The sequence below is a fragment of the Strix uralensis genome, chromosome Z (assembly GCF_047716275.1).
Source record: "Strix uralensis isolate ZFMK-TIS-50842 chromosome Z, bStrUra1, whole genome shotgun sequence".
Classification (NCBI taxonomy): Eukaryota; Metazoa; Chordata; class Aves; order Strigiformes; family Strigidae; genus Strix; species Strix uralensis.
In genome coordinates, this window is record NC_134012.1 from 53,434,179 (window position 1) to 53,455,292 (window position 21,114).

The window sequence follows — 21,114 nt, forward strand, 5'->3', positions numbered from 1 at the left end:
TATGAGGCTAATTTGTAGTATGTCACCACTGTGAGACTTCTGAATGTGTTCAGAACAAGACAATAAGAGTAAGCCACAGATGAATGACGTGTAGTTAAAATCAATAAACCTTATAACTAGTCACTAAGGGAACTGATTTTATGCCTATAAAAATAAAACAATTATAGCAATATTAATGGCAGATTCATCATAGTAATATAAAATGTCCAAGTGTGCTTGTCTGTTGGGAATCTTTAATTCATCCTTCTGCATTAAGTATTCACAAGGTAGAAGAAATGGAACTGACGTCAAGAACAAGCTTTAACTTGTAGTAATTCACCCTGTCAAAAAAAACAAAACACAAAACCAAAAAATGGTAAAACTTTAAAAAACAGTTTTGACAATCAATATAACTGGGATATGCAGGAAAGGACAAAAGTTAAAGCCTCAAAAACATGACCAGTAAATATGATTTTCTTTCATGTCATGATTAGTGATTTCATATTACTGTGTACTGTGTTAACCGCACTGTAACAAAACAGATGGTATAGCCACATAAAATTATTTATTTTGTGGTAATGCAGGTTAAGCACAGCAAGGGACTTCTTTTTTTTAAATCAACAGGTCCTCTGTTTTTAGGCATCTATTCATGGGGGGGGGGGCGCAATACAGATATAATAGAAAAAATTTGCCTATAATTAATTCATAGCACACAGAGCTGCTCTAAAACAGGTATTAGAGATTTAAGTTCCACTAATACCATCCAAGGTGTTACTATGGGCCTTTTTCAAGCCTATCAGGGTCAACTGAAAGAGGTCCACTGCCATCTGTCTTGGGCCCTGCATCACCTGCTGGGAGAGGACAATATCACAGTCCCTGCAAGGAGGCATGGAATGGCTGCAGGCGCACACCAGTAACTGAGTCCCAGGGAGAACCTCTGGGGACACAGACTTGTAGCTGTGTGGTAGCTGCAGCCTCTGCTATCTACACCTATGACACATCTTTCAAAGTGGCCCATAGACACCAAGAAAGTACAAAACCAACTTCTTTTCTTAATTCTGATTGCCAAATTATTTAAGGCAGGTATAAAAATGAAAGCATTCGATATACATTTTACATAAAATAAACTAGATTACAGCATAAAACAAGTAACCAGGCAATGGCATTAAAGTCTCTCTTCTAAAATTGGGTAATTGTAAACATTAAAAAAAAGACTGCAGGACTATTCAAGTAATAGAACAATCACAGATGTCTTCTGTAATGCAGGCTATTAGGTTATCTGCCATTCAAGATTATCAAAAAAGACATTTCATTATTCACAGATGCTCATTATCTCCATTTAAAATCTTTACATTATATACAACACAGTTTTTGTGGTACTAGAATCCCCATGCCTTCCAAAGGTATATTTTTCACAATACACAATTACAATGAAACAGTGAATACAGTAACATTTTACACTGATGCATCTTAATAGGAGCCACCAAATAGACATCTACATTGTACCAAAGTGTCATCACAGTTAGCCTCTCTGAGAGCTTGTGGGAAATATCAGAAGGGTATGCAAGGTTCAGGCACACTGATACATAACATTATTTATTTACAACTGGAAAGAAAAAAAAAAGAAAAAAAAAAAAGGAAGGTAAAAAGAAACAAACAGCCTTTTGCAGTTAACGCTTTCAAAACATGACAAATACATATCTCCTTTTACTGTGTGGTTCGCAACTTAGCAGCAGACCCTGTGTGCGAGCCTTGGTACTGATACAAAAAAAGTAAAGAATATATATATATTTTTATATATATATGTATATATATATATACGCATATATATATATAAAAACAGAAGTCTAATTACAGCAACATTTGTTACTCTGTGATAAAATCTGCAATTTACAAAAATGAAATGACTGGTTTTTGCCTGCCATTAAGGCATTTCAAATTAACACCATGGAACTGATGTCTGTAATAAAGCGCTTCCTCATGTGATCCAGTCACATGACAATGTACATCTCCAAACTCATCATTCTCTGAAAAAAGAAAGAATAATACTTTAGTATGCAGTATCCTTTCCTCCTAGTTTTTTTCTGCACCTCAGATACACCATGAAATGCAATCTCCACAGTACTCTCAATCCCAAGAAGGAAAGACAGCAAGCCATGTCCTTGTCCCTCCCCTGCTAGGAACAACATACTAACAAGTAACTTGTGTGGGATTTATCTTCTCGGTTCTGACACCATAGCATCCATCAGCTCTTTCAAGGCTACAAACCTTTCTCACCCAAATAATTCCAGGTAAGAGCCTTACACAGTCACCTGTTTTCAGAGTCAGCTTTCAGAAAGACACCCATAACCACGGAATGTTACAGTACTGTTTAATACATTAAACTCTAAGGCTTAACATGGCAGTGATGAAAGAAACCCTGATGTTATGGATGCTTTGTGTTTTTCACTTGAGACGGGATCATTATAACACAGAAGAGTCTGTTTCCTCTTGAAGAGTAAGGATGATGGTTGAAGAGTAAATTCTACTGAAAACCTAGTAAATAACTGAGAGGCAAATGCATGGAATGGGTATGTAACTTAAATACAATGTCACCTCTAACGGACTCCTCAGCAAACCGCTCTGAAAGAAAAATCAGCAAACCAGGCAGACTTGCAGAATAGATAAAATCTTAAGATTTTCTGGTAGTAGTACAGGCATCTAACTGAAGATGAACTTTAAACCCCTTTTATAAAAAATTTGTATCTTAAATTATCTTTCATAATCACTTATCTTAATACCAATCCTTAAAACATAGTCTACGGAAAATCTCAAAAGACAGGCTACTTGTTCCTTCTTAATCTATGTTACAGGACACAACTAAGGACAAAATGTCTCCTTAAAGAGAATAAAACTATAATTAACCCAAAGTCCCAAGTTTTTCTTCATCCTTAATAACTGTGTCGCACAAAGAACCGCAGACAATCAGGCTATTAAAATCTATGATTTCCTTTCTCCACTCTATGTTAAGATACATAATTTAAGATTTACTGTCTACTTACCTTCTTTGTGCAGGAAACATACCAGACGCAGATGCCTGTGCAGCCACCTGTTGAGTGGCAACAAGGGCAGCAGAGGTCAATCCTGAGGGAAAGAAGAAACGGAGGAATGTTGATGTACTTCTGGTTTTAATGGATTTTTGTGCTCAGGGAAATGTTAGGAAACATCTCTAAGGCAAACAGACAAAAAAACCCACCATCGGAAAATGGTGGGGTTTTAACACTACATAAATGGCAAATATTTCAGGCAACAGTGTTAAGACAGTCTGCCCAGTATGATCAATACAATTTCATATAGTAAACTGAATTGTCCTTGATAGGTATTTTACAAGCAAATACAGCATTCCCACTTACTGTATTCCTTTCGAAGTACTGCACTGCATGATGCTAAGTGGTTTGTATGAGTTCCTGAATAGGAAGCTCAGTAGAAATAATAGGTACCAGGAAACAACAAGAACCAGAAGTCACAGTGAATTACAGAAACAACATGCCAGCTGCTCAGAATACAATACTTTCATAATAACTTATCATTTTTACAGTTTTCCTACTGAACAAGCATAATGCATACCAAAAGGCATATGGAATCACTGAATCTAACTGCGAAATGTCAAGACTTTTACGCAGGAAAAATAACTGCTGAGGCACCAAGCAAATGTAATGAATTAATGTCATTTAGCCACCAATTGTGATAGCATGTACTTTGCTGCATGGGAGGAAATCTTTTAATTCAGCTAGAGTCCAGGGTTAGAGAAAAACAGTCAAAGACTGGTATAAAACCTAGGAAGAATGAATCGTATCTTACTGTGCTGCTTTTTCCCTGACTGCAACTTTGTGCACTGTATTTGCCAAAACACAAAGAGCCCTCTTTCAGATGGACAAATTATAACCAGCTCAAACCCTTGTGACTGCAATGCCTTGTACATAAAGTATGTACAGTATAAACACCTTCTGTCTCTGCTACACTTCTTTCATTGCTTACACAACCCCGACTATACAAAAAGGAGGTTGTTTGGTGTAGTTTTTTTACTGCCTTTCACCAGTTAACATCAGTTTTCAGTAAGAATCAAAACATTCATGTGAATGACAGCCTAGCTGGTACATCTTTGATCATGCTCTAACACACAGTTTCGGAAACAAAATTTGGTATTTCTCAGGTGTGAAGCTATTAATTTGTTGTTAGTCCATGCTGTGAATTTTCAAGACTTCTTCCTAAATGTAAAGCACTTCTGATTTAACAAGGGGATCTCTATTCAAAATGCTTCACGTAGGCATGATTTCCAATGTCAAGGTAACAACTTCATGAGGCAAGCTAACTCCACCACTGGAAATTTTCTGCTCACCTTGAAATGGGTCATACTGTCCAGGTATAAGGGGGTAACCCATTCCAACATGTGTGTGATGGTGTGTATGGAGATGCCGCTGGCTAAAAGGAGAATGACGGTCTCGTTCCCTTTCTGCTTCCCGTTCACGGTCAGCTGCTGATTTTTCCACAGGCTAATAATAGAAAGTAAAAGAAAACCGATGTGCGAATTTCAAAAGGGATGGAATCACAACAAAACCACACTTGCCAATACCGTGCAACAACCATTCAAACAATGAAGCTGATTTTTTCTGAAGAAGTAGTATCTCTACTGGATTATTTGCACTTGATTCTAATCTAAATCTGGTGTATCAGGCTAATGGAAGATTTTCCAAGGCACAGAGATTTTGAGGCAACACACTGCAGCTTGAAGCCTCATGATGACTTCTAGTTTTGGACTACCTTAAGCTTGGCTGACTTGCCAATGTCAGAACAACATAGTTGAGATGCTGAAAGCTGATGTAAACGAATCCTCAGTCCTCTTTAATGCACTCTGGGGATCAAGCCTGCCTGAATAGCAAGAAAGCCCTTTTAAAAATAGAATCAGAGTCAGTGACTTCCTCACAATTAAAACTAGCCCCAACTTACAGAAAAGTAAAATAACAGTATTTGATCCAATGAGGAAATCTTCAGAAATGGGGGCTGGTAATCTTCAATTTGGAAGATGTGGCCTCTCAGCAATTAGGGAAGTTATACTACCAAATCCCACAGCCCAACTTGTCATTTAATTATCCGTTTCCAAACAGGAGTTTCCTGTTTAACTGAAATAAACTGTGCGCTAGGAGGTATTTCTGAATTTATTTTTCTATATGAATCCATTCATTTAAGATAGGAAGACTCTCAGCACAGACCTGTGTTACACCTGTCACTTCCAGTTTATGCCACAGAAGCATTCTGACTATAAATTGCTTTTAAGGAGTACTATAAAGAAGAATCATGCATTCAGAGCTTGATGCCAGATTGTGTGCTTCTTAAAATTATCTTCTCTATCCCTCCCTGTATGTACCACTCTTCAGTAACAACAGATGAAGCCTTACAACAGGGGACTTGCTGCGATACTGGTTGGCATGCTGCTGCAGCAAATCCAGTGCTTTGGACTCAGTGGTTGATTTTGCATTGATGCTTGGGCTGGTATTGACTTTCTCCGCCTCTTCTCTCCCTGACATCTTCCCATAAACTGGATAATGAAATCCTGGAGAGAGATAGGCCCCTGCAGGTAAACAATAAATACCACATCAAGTTACTGTTTTTACATTTTGGTTATATCAAGCTGGGAGGAGGGGGTGCCAGGACAGGGGATAACATCAAAAATGGATCACGTGACTATGAAACTGCATCTTTGCTCTTCAATTCCTTTACCTAATTTACCCTGATGAATGGAGGTTATAAAGAGGGTTTAGCTGATAGACATTTCAGACATTTATGAGTCCTCTTTAAGTGAAAGGAATAGTAACTATAATGGTTCTGACAGTAAGTGCTTAGAATATTTTTATAGGCAATAAACTATCTGTCAGTCTAACAGCAATACCAGACTGTCAAGGGTTGAGAAAACTGTAGCTGGGAACTGTTGACAGTTCATAAAAGGAACATCTTGTATTAAATCAGATTCATCTACAGAACTTTCCCTAGTAGAAGCACAAGCAAAACAAATGTCACCCATGAAGCTTCTAATTTACACTAGCTACTAATGGAAATATTAAAATACAGGTTCTACTACAATTTGAGGGTGTAAATCTTAACTAGTGTGCAAGGCAGATTTCAGGATACATACCAGGATAGCTGTGCATTAGAACAGGAGAGACTGCGCGATAGGCTGGATGGTTGGGATCGTACATCTGTGGATAAGGATAAGCATGCAAGTACTGGATATATGACTGATGCTGACTCATTGGTGAGGAAACGGCTACTCTAGCACCCCGGGAGTCCTTCCAATTTACAGGAGTCTTTCGATCATCATTTTTTATCTTGCTCTCATCCACTGATTGAGAATCAGAACGCTTGATCTCTTTAGGCTCCTCTTTAATGCTTGCTAATGAGACAGGAAGGTTAGGTAGGGAACTTTCCTTGTTAGGTGTTTTTCTAGGGCTGTCTTCTTTTAACTTTTTCTCACGATCAAGTTCTTCTGATTTTTGCTGATCAAGATATTTGGGCTGATAGACATAATGATGCCATGTTCGTGAATCTGGATCCTAATATGGAGGAGAAAAAAAATTTTGTTCTGAACTTAGATGTTGAATTAAGATTGTTACTGATATTTCCCATACTTTAGTTAATGTATTTTTAATAGCTGTTTTAATAACATATCCCTATTACGTAAAGGAGAGGTTTTCTTGCTACAGAGTGCCTTGAGCTCAAAGTCAAACCAATATTCCCATGAAGGACCAGGAGACTATTATCAAAATTTAATTGCTTCATCTTATATCCTTCTTCATGCCTTTAACTAGTTTAATCATGAAATACATATGCATTGTATCAAAGTTCTGAGACCACACTATTCATAAAACATTTTAATTAAAGTCCAGAGATATTTTTCCACTAGAGAGCAAAAAATATCTGTGCACCACAAAATTAAAGCTGGCTAATGATATGCCAGAGGACTTAGATTACCTGGAACAATGAACCTGAAAAGCTGATCTGAAAAGATGCTAATGCTGCCTCTGATATTACAAACTCTCAGGAATCTGCAGAAGTCAGACATTAAGGCAGACTTCTTCAGCTGACAGTCTTATTTCAAGTTTGTAAAATTAAACATGGATAAGTATTTACAGGATCAGGACCACATGGTTTAAAGGACATGTACAGGATATCGTAAATACAGTTTTGCATAATGTATTACATAGACCGGTTTATACATATGCTATAGAATTAAGTAGGTGAGTTCTTTACAAGACTACACCAAATCAGTACTGAGCCATAAGAGAAAGACTTTTGTCTAATACAGGATACACAAGAGCTACTTGTAAACATTGTCTCCAATTCATACACATTTATGGCACATGCAACAGGAACATAAGCACACAACTAGATGCTTGGACAGTCTGGCTCAAATACTCATTTGAATCAGCAGAAACCTCCTACTCAAGAGCTGTACCACATCCTACTTCCTTTAGAGCTCTCTAACTTCCACTCAACCTAACCCCACCATATCTTGAAAGACAGCCTGTAAGGGTGAAGTCTAGGACCAGAACATGAAAGCATCAAGCATTGGGGCCCTGGTTCAGAGCACAGAGACAGTTGCATTGCCTCGAAAGAAGGCAATGTGACATCTAGGAAGGTCAGCACAAAGCCACTGGATGAAATTCTGGTTCTACTGAAGTCAATGGCAAAACTATCACTGACTTCAGTGGAGAGGATTTCATCCATTGTGTAGGTCTGTAGGGGCTTGAGGTTGGTTGAGGAGAGAAGGGGAACTTAACTGCTTCAAAAAGGTCACCCTGGGTTAAGATAAAGAGCTGAGCTTCAAGTCAACTCTTCAAAGAACCAGCTCACCCATCTTTAGTAAATGCCAACTGTCATTTAACAAAAAAAGGTAATACTTCAAACCATGTTTCAAATCTACTTTAAGTCCTCTCACAGTGAAAAAGCTGCTTATTTTGCTTGAAATGTCTAATTTCTGAACTAAGCAAACTGCTTAGAATTTACATCTATAGGAGAAATCTACTTCTATTTTATTCATGCATGAATAAAATTCATTCCTGGGTTCTGTCACCACCTTACTAGGTTTTTATTTTTTTTCTTTTCAAACAGGTCAACTGAAAGGTCTGTTGGTCTATTCACAGACTACAGTACTATCCATCATGAAAAAAGGATGGCAGAGCTTGTTTGGCTGCAAAGGCAAAATCAAAGCAGAATCAGGGACAAAATCTCACATGATTTAAGGATAAATCAAGACACTCTTGTTCCATTTCCTGTGATCTCACCTGTTTAAATCTTGTAGTTGGATCTACTCCTGTTTGCTTCATGGAGTCCATAACAGATTTCATTTCAACAGCCTCCTTTATAAGCTGGTGGTTTTCCATTTGCTTGGCTTTGAAACTGTCAGACTGAAGCTGCTGCTGGTGATTGGAAAGGATCTGTGATTTGCTTGTCTCCTCACCTTTGTTAGGGACTGATGACCCTATTTTAGTGTTATTTTTGCTGGACTCTGGAGTTGAAGGTGCCTTTGAAATAGTGGCAGATGGAATATTCTTCTGCTTGTTGTCATCCTTCACAATCTCCTTCAAGGGGGGGTCATTCTTCCTTTCACAGTCCCTCCCAGTTTGTGCCATTTTCTGTTCTGCTAGTCTCTGGTCCTCATAGTATTTTTCATACTGCTGCCTGTAAGCAGGGTTAGAGGCCATTAAGGACTTTTGGTCCATATAGAGCCCATAGGCATACTGACCATAATAAAGTGACTGAGCAAGTGCAGGGTGTCTTTGCGTTATTACTGACTGATGTTGTGGCTGCAAATTAGAGGAAGTGCTTTCGCTTTTCTTAGCATCTGATGGTTCTGCCTTCTCTTTCTTTTCAGCCTCTTCCTCAGCCTCTTTTTTGATCTTCAGTCCCTGTGGGGTACTGCTGTTCCCAGCAGCTGGGGCACTGACCTGTCCAGAGTGCATGTAACTTGGGGAATAATAAGGATCGTAGCCATGGTAATAGGGAGAATGGGACTCTTTCACTTGAGCCGATTGTGCTGTGGTTGAAGAATGCCCTTTTACAACACCGTCCTTATTAGAAATAATATCTGACGGAGAGCTGGCCTTTGACCTCATGCCCTCTGACCTGCTGTCAGAGCCACCATCATCAGCCGCATCAGAAATATCCGAGTAAGCAGGGCTGTTGGTTTTAGTGGCCGCGCTATCTGCACCGTTTTGTGTCAACACATGCAGTGGCGCCATGGCAGATTGTCCATTCACCAAAGTGCTGCATTCCATCCTGGAGGCACTCCCTATGGAAGGGCTGGGCGCATTGTCTGTGAACGTGTAAACCTTATCAGCTTCAGCCTTAATACTTGCCATCCTGCTCTCTTGAGACTCTGACAGTCCATTAGCTAGCACTTCATTCTTGTTGAGATGGTCCTTTAAAAAATGTCCAGATAGGTCTTTCCCAGACCCTTTTGAATCCTCCAGCTTTCCCAGCTTAGAATCCATCTTGGGGCTTCCCGTCTCTTTGCTTTCTTTGTCCTTGAGCTTTCGCTTCTCCTTTTTCTTTTTGTCTTTGAGTGATGTGAGAGCTGGGTTTACAGTGCTTGGCTCTCCCATAATTGTGGGCTTTGGTTGAATAGGTTTTAGTGGAGGGCTCTTTGGTGTAGCCTGAACAATAGTAGTTGTTAGTGAGGGCAGTCCCGGTATTGTTCCTGTAGTGGTGGTTGTAAAGGCTGTAGTAGGTATAGCTATTAATTGGGGAGGAGTTGGTGCTGGCGCTGGAGCAATAGGCCTGGCTGTTTTCAGCTTGGAAAGGTTTTTATCCACTTTGCAATTGTTCCCTTTCTTGCCTTTATCACCCAAAGTCTTCTTGTCGATTAACCCTTCAGCCTCCAATTTCGGCATTTCGCTTTGCAAATTGCCATCTCCGACCGAGCAACTATCCAGTGTGGCTGCCATATTAGAAATTACTGGAAGGCTGTTCAATTCACTGTTCAGACCCTTTTTTTTGCCCAAATTCTTGCCGGTTTTGGAACTGATGACTGAACTGGGGCCATTGCTAGTCAGTTCCCTTTTTCCCTTGGGGGTCCCTGGGGCAGTGATGGAGGAAGGAGATGTTGGTGCCTTTAGTGGATCAAAGCCTGGCAAGTTTGTGCTTGGCTCACTGCATTCAAGTGCCACATTACTCAATGCTTCCTCACAGTCTGAAATTTTGTCTTCACTGTCAGGCTCAAACTCCAGTTTGTTTTCTGGGTCTAAATGTGCATGAGCCTGATGGTATCGTAGTCCATTAATGTGCTTGTACTTTTTGTTGCAGTTGGGGTGAGGACAGTCAATCAGTACTGGAGAAGAGCAGCCTTGGTCCAAAAAAGGAGTCTCAGGTTTCCCCTGTGGGGTTGTGGGAGTGCTTCTAGAGTTAGTACGAACACGTTTTCCAGATTTATTGTCCTCTGAACTGGAGTTCAAATCTAGCTCCATTGGAGGTTTAGTTTTCCTCTTGTTTGTGGATGAGGGGCTGGCTTTGACTTCATCCATGGCGCAGTTTGGGGGTGTTCTGCGCCCACTCGAGTTAAGGCTGCCCCTCCTCCCCTTCCCATTGGCACCACCTCGATTCTTATTCTGAAGTCCTCTGGACTCTGCAAAACTCGCATCATTCCCAGGTACAGCTGCAGCTGCAGCGGACCTTGCCCGCTTTCCCCTGCCCCGTCCTCCACGCATTTCCAGGTCACTTGTTGGAGATTCACAAAACCTATATAAATGAGCAGATTTCATCAGCAGCAGCTGTGAACTGAATAAATACCAAAACACTCCCACTTCCCATAACAGAACCTTCATACATGTTAAAGGAAAGATATCCTTCTGCCAAATAAGAATGTTACAGTCTCAAAGGGAAGGTCATTAGAAAAGGACAAAGATGTTAAGAACAAGACCACCTAGTTAGAACAATGGAGAGAAAAATTTTCCAAACTTACAGAAATGCATTTTTAAATTAATTGCCCTCTGACTGAATCCCATGTATTTCCCCTTCCCTCTCAAAAACACAAGACAAAAAGAAATAAAAGCTCCCACCCCACATTTCAGTGTGGAACAGAGAATTGCTCATTTCACTGGTGCATGTTTTCAATTGTAACCACTTGTTTTTTATTAATCTCTGTACAGTCTCTTGACAGAGATTGGGGGTGAAAATACAGCAGAGAAAAAACGGACTCAGAATGATTGCCTACCTAGGAGGGGCCCAGTCATGCTTTGTGCAGTCCAGCAGTGTTCCCACATAAGTTTTGTTCCTCCATGTAACATTTACCACTAGAACACCTGTCAGTGGGAGACAAACAAAGTATTATCACAGTCAGAACAATAACTGGGGTAGGCTTTTTGTTTTGCTCTTTTTTCATTTTTCCTCTCCTTCCCCACAAAGTGAGAGCTTTATTCTCATCTGTTTTCAAACACTGTGGTCTATACTCGTCCTCTTTTCTGGTTTCAGTGACCTCAAGTTAAAACCCACAGGAAAGACAGCAAATGACAAAGAAGAGAGTATGTACGCATGTGTATGTGTGTAAAAGAGAGTATATGCCTGTGTGACTGTGTGTGTAATCAAGATACAGCTGACAGAAGGAAACGGGTTTTGTCATGTCCTGCTGTAAAACAGCAACACTCACCTCTTAATTTTGCTATTATTGCACATAATTGCTTTCGCTTGGCAGCCAGCCAGCATAAACTAAGCACCAGTTACAGTGTTTAAATCAGTAGGTGACGGAGAAGAATCTGCTTTGCTTTGAACAGTGTGATAATGATGCTTCTATTTATTTGAAATTGCATATATCCAAACACACACGTTTCAAGTTTTGTTCACCAGATATGGATGGAAACATGTATTATCTGCCTTGCTTTTTCTTCTGTGGAAACAAGGGACTAGACATGAAATTGCAACCATACAGTACAGCTGAGAGGAACTGCAATACAGATACATAGAAAGAGAGATCTTTTAAAAAACGTACTCTAATTGCTTTTCCATGTACGACTTTTATTAAATGTAAATATGTCTGCCCACCTAAAACAGACTTCTAATTTTGGTTTATTTGAATTATCCCTGTAAAATGTGTGCATGGTAAGAATAGCCTAAGTAACAATAAAATAAATGTGGGGGATGTCATTCAAATGTTTTCAGGTTGTCCTCAAACACTTCTTTACATAATTTATCATCATGTTTATAGACTAGCCAGCATAATGATTCCTTTAATTCATTAACTTCTGTGGATAAACACAAGGTAGTATTATTGAACCAGCCATCTCTTCTCATTAGAATGTACACTGGAATAAAAACATATTTTATCTAGCAAAGAAAGGCATGATGCAAAATGCTTCCCATTTATGAGAGGCTAACTTGCAGCTGTCAGCCTCATAACTTGTTTTTCTTCTACACTTCCCTTGTCCTAGCCGTCGTGTTTCTATGATGGATATAATAATGGCATTGCGCCAGAATGTTTCCAGTAGGTCTTTTTTGCTTTGTCTTACCACCACGATTTCTAATTTTTCACTAAAACGATCCCTCTCCACTGCACCAAGGTAAACATGCAACCAGCCACTTATTTCCTCAGGGGCCTTTTAACAGCGGGGAAGTATCTGAAGTGTTGTTAGCAAAGGTACCAAGGAAGAAGGGATTTCGTTGAAAATTCTCTGTAGCAGATTTGAAAATTATTCCCCGTGTGGTTTTAAGTTGCCATTATGCGACTAGAATTTTGTACGCTGGGGCAAACTGGTGTGAAGGATGAATGATAAACGGCTCTTTCAGCCAGGGTCAGAGCCAGGCTTTGAATACCTAGAGGAATTAGGGTTAAATCGCTCTGCCGTACTTTTATGACCTACGCAAACTTGGCAGCCTGGAAAAACAACCAAACACGTTTTACCCCCGCCCGCTCTGAACGAGAGCCACCACCGGAAAAAGCGGCGGGGGCTCGGCCTCTGCCGGGGTCGGGAGTGCTGCCGGCAGCCGGCAGCCGCCCGCCCACCGCCGCTCCCGCGCGCCGCCGCTGAGAGCCCCCTCCGGCCGCCAGCCCCGCGGGGCGCCCCGGCCCGCGCCGCCATTGGCCCGCGCCTGCCGCCGGCTCCGGCTCCTGATTGGCCACGCTCAGCTCGGCGGGGCCCACCGCCACCAGCCCATTGGTGGCAGAGGCCAGGAGAAGGTGGGGAGGCGCGGCGCGTGCGGGCGGGCGGGCAGCGTGCTGCGGGCAGCGGCGGGGCGGGCAGCGCGGCGCTCTGCCCATCGCTCAGCTGGGCCGGCAGCGCCGGGCCCCCTCGGGGAACGGGTTCGTCTGGCCGCGGCCGAGGGCTGTGACGCCTCGCCGAGGGCAGCCGCGCCCCGCAGCGCTGGAGCCGCCCTCCTGGGCCCGGACGGCGCCTGCGGGGTGTTGGGCGGACAAAGGCAAGCGGACGGAGGAGTCCGGTCGCCGGGAAACGGCTCCTACCGCCGCGGGCGGCCCGGCGCCTCCGCCGGAACCGTCCGCTCGTCCGGGAGGCGAGCAGGCGCTTTCATAGCGCCGCTGGCCCCGAAATGGAAGGGAGCGTGTTGGTGCTGTTTTCCTCGAGATTACGCCGTGGCTTGAAGCCTCTACACCTGCTCAAACATATGGGCAAAAAACGTGAACAGAACACGTCAGTGGATGTACGGCGGAAGTGTCTGTCGGCGGAAATTGGGTCTCTCGCAGCAAGCAACTCCAAGCTATGTTCTCACCTGCCACTGGCACGCCAGAGAGGCCCGAAACGGTGTTCCTCGGGTAAACTTGATGCTTTCCTTCCACCGTAATAGCTTGTCAGCTGTCACTCCGTAATGCTCCAAGTGAAAATCATGGCTGTTTGTCCATTGATTATTACGTCATGCAGCCCATCTCCCTGCAGCAGCATAATTACTCCCTCCTCTCCGTTTACCAGTGTTTGTCCAATCTCCTTCTAAATGTACAAGCAAGGAGGGCTTTCTGACTCGCCCATGGAGTATTCTAGGAGAATTAACTGTGCCGTTCATGTTTCCCCTGCTAGTTCACCTTTATCCTTTTCTTAAAATGTAATTGTTAGGTTTTGCGTTTGTTTTTTAATCAAGGTGTATTCCTAAATAAGTCTCCCATCTTCCTCTGTATCCATAGTCTTGTCTATGTGTGCTTTATTTATTAATTAATTTATATAACCGACCTAGGGATAGCCTGTTATCTATTGATAGAAAAGAGGGCAAAGTAGAACGTATGGATTAGGTATAATAATAAAAACCCCTGAAATCAATACACATTTCAGTAATTCTTAGAAGATACACAAATGACCTTCCGGTGTAAGAAAGTCAATACTTCAAAAGCAAACACAAGTTTCTCTCTTAAAGTCAGTTACATTTAGCATCTCATGAAGTCTGTTAGCCTTAGCAAAGGCCCCAGTGTGTAAGTAGGAGGGAAGATTAATCATGCTGCATCAGAGTAACTGTGGCAAGGAATAAATTTCCTTTCCCTAATGAACAGTACATTACTCACCCACAGGTAAGATTCCACAGAACTGGCTGTGAAGGTAGTTCATTTAATCTTCTAACATTATCATAGAAATCAGTCAAGAGAATGTAAGTAACATGGGAGGTAAAACTGACCCCTAAGGAAATATGCAACTGGAGGCTTATTAGACCAAAGCACTGGAAAATGAAAACGGAGATGAGAAAGCTAAGTAGTCAACACTATATACTAGATGCGCTACTGAAGAGAAGGGATTATTCTTGCTGCACCCATTCAGGGTATACTATTAGAGGTTTCTTTGATCCAAAATACTTGTCCTGGCACAGAGTTCAAGTCCAAAACAAGAACCTCTGCTGGGATTTTTCTTTGGGCAGTACACAAATAGTACTACAGCAGTCTTCAGTTCACCTCCAAGTATTGCATCTGAGTATACTGGGTGTGCTGTCATACATGTGCTAACCCTTCTCCAAGTTGTTCCAACTCCTCTTTTGAGCACATGTGTGCTGGGGCATAGCTCTCCACATACTCCTCCCACCTTGTGAGGTAAGTAACATTGCACATACAAGATCAAAACTCACTGGGGCTGCATCAAGTCATAAGTCCCTGTAATGAGACTTCCCATTACATTAGACTATACGCCAGACTACACATCATGTAACAATCATTTATTTAGCATTGCCTGAACAAGAGTAAAAATGCAAAGACAGTCTGAGGAACCCACCAGTTTCACACTGTCTGAACACAGAGATGTATGTTCACCTTTAAAAAAGCCCAACAGGCTAAAACTACTTAAAGTAACCACTACTGAGAAAAATTCAGATGCTTGTAATGCAGTATACCTGAGGGTACTGAGACTCTCAAGATTCCAAGTCAGGAAACCTGGCAAATAGCTAATCCTATTCTTGTGAGGTTGGATTAAGCAATAGTGAATATACTTAGATGACATGCAAATCTTTCCTCCACCCAATAAGGGTATCAACTCAAGAGTTTCACCAATTACCTGAGCATAGTTCACAAGACTTGGATGTAATAAATGTATCCCAAAATCAGGGTGTAAATTTCTTGATTTGGTTTATCATTCTATTTTCAGACTACATAACTATTCACAGTTACAGTATGTCTGAAATTAGCAATATCCTCCACAGTCTTTAGTATCAAATATCCTAAATTAAAGCAGCCAAGAATAAGAAAATGAAAATTTGTCAAAAGTTACTACCCATGCTACTTTTAAACTTTAAGGAGTAGACACAGTAAGTGGTAAATGTGTTATGTGTAGGAATTATGAAATGGTGTCTTAACACAAGAAGATGGGGTCATGTTACCTATAAACTTCACAGTTCACCTACACTAGTCAGTACCTTTTCTGCTGAAATTCATTATTAGTCAAGGCAGGATCATACACAAAAGCCTTACTATATGGCCTAGTGCCCACCACTGTCAACAGGAGTCCCTCCTTTAACATCGAGGGGAATGTTATTAGCCTGTTAGGAGCAAGTAAAGATTTTGTATTTTGGTGTTTTCCTTCACAATGCATGTACCATTATGAGCTTTTTTCTTTACTCATCACGTTCATAACCACAATGTTTATGGCAAAAAATTACCCAACAACAGATAGGAAAAACTAACACAGGAGGAGCACAAAACCATTTAACATAAACAGTTCTGATAGATATAATGTAATAGTCTGTACAAAATAACTGTGACAATTTGTACTTGGACTTTATTATGAAATGAAAGGTCACATGTCACAGAAGAGATACATAATAAAATAATTCTCAGAAATCTACAGGAAGAAGCACTTCTTATGAGTTCTGTGGATGCAATGTATCTGTTCTCTTTCCTTTCCCCTCCCTTCCTTCTTTTCAGTGACTACATAACAAAGACCAGAACTAAAACTGGCTATTTACTATTAACTATAGAATGAAGAATGTCATCACAAATTGGAAATTAACTACCTAAATTTTTTGTTCATGATCTGAAAAAAGATCCATGCTCTCTTAAAGTTTGCCTAAGAAATGCAGATGTGCTATTCTGACGTTAAAACATCAAAATCGCAAGGCATCTTCAGTACCAAGCCAGGGTACCATTCATGTTGGCTACCTTGACACTGCACTTCTAGCAGCCACATCAAGCTTGTAAGGATCTACTCAAATCTAACAGGATACACTCTTGCAGATGCTCCTACATCTAAGGAACAAAACACTGAAGGATCTAGTCTAAAACAGTTACTTTTGCTTTCTTGTCTCTTGTTTTCTGCAAGGAATGTAAGTCAAGGATATTTATGCTTTGTATTCAAAACTTTGAAAATGAGATCATGTGGTTAGGAATCAAATTATCACATTAATATCTTAAGTGCAGGCCCCAGTTTTTGAAAATACTGGCTTTAAAAAACAAACTCATTCAAATTCCAATATAAGTAGACATTACTCAATCAGACTGGAAAGCCTGACTTAATGTTTACAGCATAGGCTGCTTTTGTGTTCAGATCACAGCAACTGCTACAAGTTTTGTTTTAGTTCAAGCTGATTATTTTCCCAGAAAACTCAAAAGACCAGTTATCTAAATGGGTAAGGCTTCATTTTTGTAAAAGGAGCTGTTCTCTCTGTTCTCAACAGAGAATCTGGACAAAAGTATCTGGAAAATTCTGGAGAAAGCAGATCTGCATAAAGTCTTTCTGAACACTTCTGTAACTGATTTGTTGAAGAATATTTAAATAATCTTCCAAAACTAGGAATTATTTGTTTGCTTTTCAGTCACCGAAAGTCACTTGTGTTTAAAAAGCCATGTAAGTCATATTTAAACATACATGGAGTCCTACTTGCTCAAAATTCCTATTTGGTTAACAGTTCTGCCTACTGCCCTAACTATTCTGAGTTATCACTTTAAAAGACAACTTTTGCTGATGCCAGAGGAAGTTCTGCTGAAGTATACTATGCTTTGTAGTAATTTTTATAAGATTAGTTCTCTAAAAGTTTAGTATGACAAATTCTTGTAGCAATGTTCCTGTGGCATAGCAGCTCTTCAAGGTTGAGATGAAATTCTCAGTATTGGGAAGGCATCACACCATCACTTGACGTAACATTACAACAAAATCAGTTCGTTCTATCTTTACGATCAGTGAATCCACAAATTCCATTTGCCTTTTGTTCCAGCCTTACCAAGTATAAATAATACAGACATGCCTGGGATAGCCAAACCACGGCATATCTTTCATCAGTGAGTACACTACCACCATAGATGAAACACATTTTATTCTGCATCTGGGACTGTGAATTTTTAAATCCCATATCTATCTGACATCACTGTTTTATCAGTAACTAAAGTATATGAAGTGCCAAAAGCCACACGATGAAATTCTATAATCTTAGGGTAATCTCAAGCTTTTTCATTGCCATTGGTTTAGTAAGAGCAGTATAACTCATTTGCCTTACAACATCCACCACATCATCATCAATCCCAGATCCATATATACACCTGCAATTCATCCAGGTATAAAAAACACAGAACAATGTTTATATTAGCCTTGCGATGCAAATAGCTTATTTCTCTCTGATTGCTTCCATCAAGAGAGTAATCTAAAATTAACAGTAAACATTCTACATATAAAGTCAAGTCTTCTACACTGAATACTGATCTGGTAGACATACAATTTATTTACTACTTTAATCATACTCTGTCTAGCATGACACAAGAACTTAACTACGTTTACAGCAGGTGCACATCTAACAGATATCAACATCAGCAAGCCTGAGAATGTAATGACTGTCAGGTGGCCTGGAAATGCAAGACTGGTAGGGGGGGGGTTTGTTTTGTTGGTGGGGTTTTTTTGGTGTGGTTTTTTTTTTTTTTTTTAAAAAAAGCCCTACTGCTGTGCTAAATGTTTGAAAAGTCACTAACCACATCCTGTAATCAAACCATCTGGAGCACAGATCTGCAATTAGTGGACAGTGGACTTTATCTGAACAAATACGGTGTAGCAATGAGGCTGGGAAGATTGGACAGCATTAAGGAAAAGAAGCATAATGAAATACTGCTGGTACAATCATAAACCTTTGAGACACTTAGCTGTGGTGTTGATTTAGTACTCTATGAAAGCATAGTAAGTTTAAAGGTTAAAGGGCTGAGAGGCTAAAACCTGCTATTTTAGTTAATGTTGCCCTGCTGGTGGCTAAAGCAGGTTGGCATTACTCTAGCCACATAAACTACAGCTTCAACAGCATAACAAACTTAGTTCATATTCATGTGATTTCCCGCAAGTTCCGAGTAATGTCAACCTAAATTCATGGATACTTTATTCAAATGGCATGCCCTTTCTTTCCCCCTTCATTATGAAGTCATCAGGACAATATATTTAGAGTAGCAATCTCCGCCGTATCTTGAAAAAGCTATGTTATGCTTTCAATGATATACAAACCAAACATATTCCCTGGACTGGCATTACGTACTCCCATTTGCATTCAGAAAAGCAGCAGCAGTTATACAATGAGGAGTACCTCTTGAAGCCATGGAGTTGGGCCATCAAGGAGACAACTTTTTCATCCCACCTAGTAACAACTTTAATGTATTTTCTCAATCTAGAAGTTTATCTCAGAGCATATAGAAGAATAAACACTGAAATAACTGAAGGCGGCCTGTTTCCCCATGAGCCCCTGTGCTTAATACACAAAAGACACACAGCCACTTCCATCACTGTCACATGTCCCACAGCCTTTGTTCTGAAGCCTGATGAGCTCTATTGATTTGGGAAAATCATTGAGCTTCTTGGAAAACTACACTCTAGCTTATTCACCACCATCTATTTCTTTCTCATGAAGACAGTTGGTCAATATTCAGCTGAATGGTCAGCTAAAAGCAGCTCTGTTTCTTTTCTTTTTGTTGCCTCCCTAGTAACATTATCCTTTTCCAGCTTTAGTATAGAACAAACCAGCACATGAGGAATACGTTGCCAAGGGTGAGCTGAAATGGTAGTGCCTCCAGACAAAGCTATGACTGAAATGCTAAAGGCAGATTGGCTCTGGAAAACAGGGCAGCATCTAATCTATGAGCTTATGTCCCTTATCAGTTATAATAACAATGCCACTATGATTTTTTTCAATGTATGTTTCTTCTAAAGACAGTCTGCCTAAAAAATAACTCATAAGCAAGACCTAAATGCAAATGGAGAGCAGAAAGAAAAACAAATGGTCCTAATCAAATACAAGGCTAAATTTACACTCATTAAAATAGCAATAAAAGACTCAATGAAAACTGGGTAATACCCCTGAAAGTACATCAGTTGGGATCCCAAATGGCTTGTAGGCTTATCCACAACTGAATAGTTCTACTAAAATACGAGCTACTTAGAATGGTGACTGAAAACTATGAAGCCACAGCAACCAACATAATTTTCTGTCAGATTTATATCAAAGTGATTAGATTTTGGCAGACTGGGAAAACATTTGGATAAATTACTGTTACACCGCTTGAATGTCAGACCACATGTTTGCAGTGTTTACAGGAAAATGTGCAATTAATGTTATTATAAACTAACCACAGGTTTCTGACCTCTGGAGTACAACTAAAGATTTGGTTTTGTACAAACCTTACCTTTTCTTTGGCCAGAGTAACTGAACCACTTTGCTTTTCTACTGAAGCTTCAAAATAAAACTGCAGTATTACTTTATTTCAGCTGACACTAAAAATGCAAGTTGAAAATCATTTAACATCTGTGTGTTCTGAAGAAAACCAAATCTGTTTCAGAAATATTTTGTTTCTAGCAGATTTTTTTCTATTTTACTTCAGCAATCATAACTCTGATTCACATAGCCTGACACTGAGAAGTGCCATATAATCTCAATTTTAGAAAAAGGAAATGCTGTTCTGTAATCCCCTGAATTTCTCACTCACTTCTCAAGAAATGTTATTTCAGCTTCTTATACAGCTGCCCTGTGGAACACACGGACACTCTCTTCTGCCTTCTACTAGAGCAAAAGAAAAAGAAGCCCTACAATCCACTGCCTTTGCTTGCACTCCAGGACCATATGTTACCTGAGATAAGCAACAGAACATAGGGCTTTTCAACTCATCTGTCACACTCACTTCCTGCAGTTTATATTAATTACAGGATCTTTTCAGCTAGTTATTTCTCTCCCAAACTTTCACCCTTAAAAGCAAGTAAATAGCAAAGTAAAACAAGACTGGAGTGTAGGGGAAAGCACTGTTATTTACATAGGAGAAGTAAGACCAAAAAAAGAAAAACCAAAACCATTTTTTCTCACCCTGACAAGCATTCAGGAGTTCCTTTAATAATTATCTGCCTCATTTCTGTTCTTCATTTCAGACACCAGACCACAGGAATACTGTTTTCATCAGCAGACTGTTGAGAAACAGCTGCAGAAATAGGGAAGCTGGTATAAATTTATGTATGTATGCATGTGTGTGTGTGTATCTGTCTATCAAAAAAAAAACCCTCTGAAGGAGCTCATACGTTTTTGTTTTTCTTCCTAAGGTGAGTATTAGGACATCTCAATAGAAGTTTGTGTCTCAGCTCTGAACTCTGCTATTGTAGGAACAATTCATTTGGAGAGTAAAAAACAAGCAAATAACGTATGACAAAATGCACTTATAGACCTTCAGGTGTGTTTGGTGATTAGGTC

General features: G+C 40.2%; 1 protein-coding gene across 3 annotated transcripts in view; it reads right to left on the reverse strand.

Annotated features, from left to right (window-relative positions):
• Positions 1 to 1,896: 1,896 nt before the first annotated feature.
• ZNF608 (zinc finger protein 608) overlaps positions 1,897 to 21,114 on the reverse strand; it is a 90,784-nt gene continuing 71,566 nt past the window's right edge. For 2 of the 3 annotated variants that reach the window (XM_074856488.1, XM_074856487.1), the window contains 7 exons: positions 11,225 to 11,312; positions 8,298 to 10,749; positions 6,149 to 6,566; positions 5,415 to 5,587; positions 4,358 to 4,511; positions 3,021 to 3,102; positions 1,897 to 2,006 (listed from right to left, as the gene is read on the reverse strand). In XM_074856488.1, the coding sequence (XP_074712589.1) occupies positions 2,000 to 2,006; positions 3,021 to 3,102; positions 4,358 to 4,511; positions 5,415 to 5,587; positions 6,149 to 6,566; positions 8,298 to 10,749; positions 11,225 to 11,312 (3,374 nt within the window). In that variant the 3' untranslated portion in view covers positions 1,897 to 1,999. Of the gene's footprint in view, positions 2,007 to 2,708; positions 3,103 to 4,357; positions 4,512 to 5,414; positions 5,588 to 6,148; positions 6,567 to 8,297; positions 10,750 to 11,224; positions 11,313 to 21,114 lie in introns of those variants that run through there. The other variant, XM_074856489.1, reaches the window with a different exon arrangement.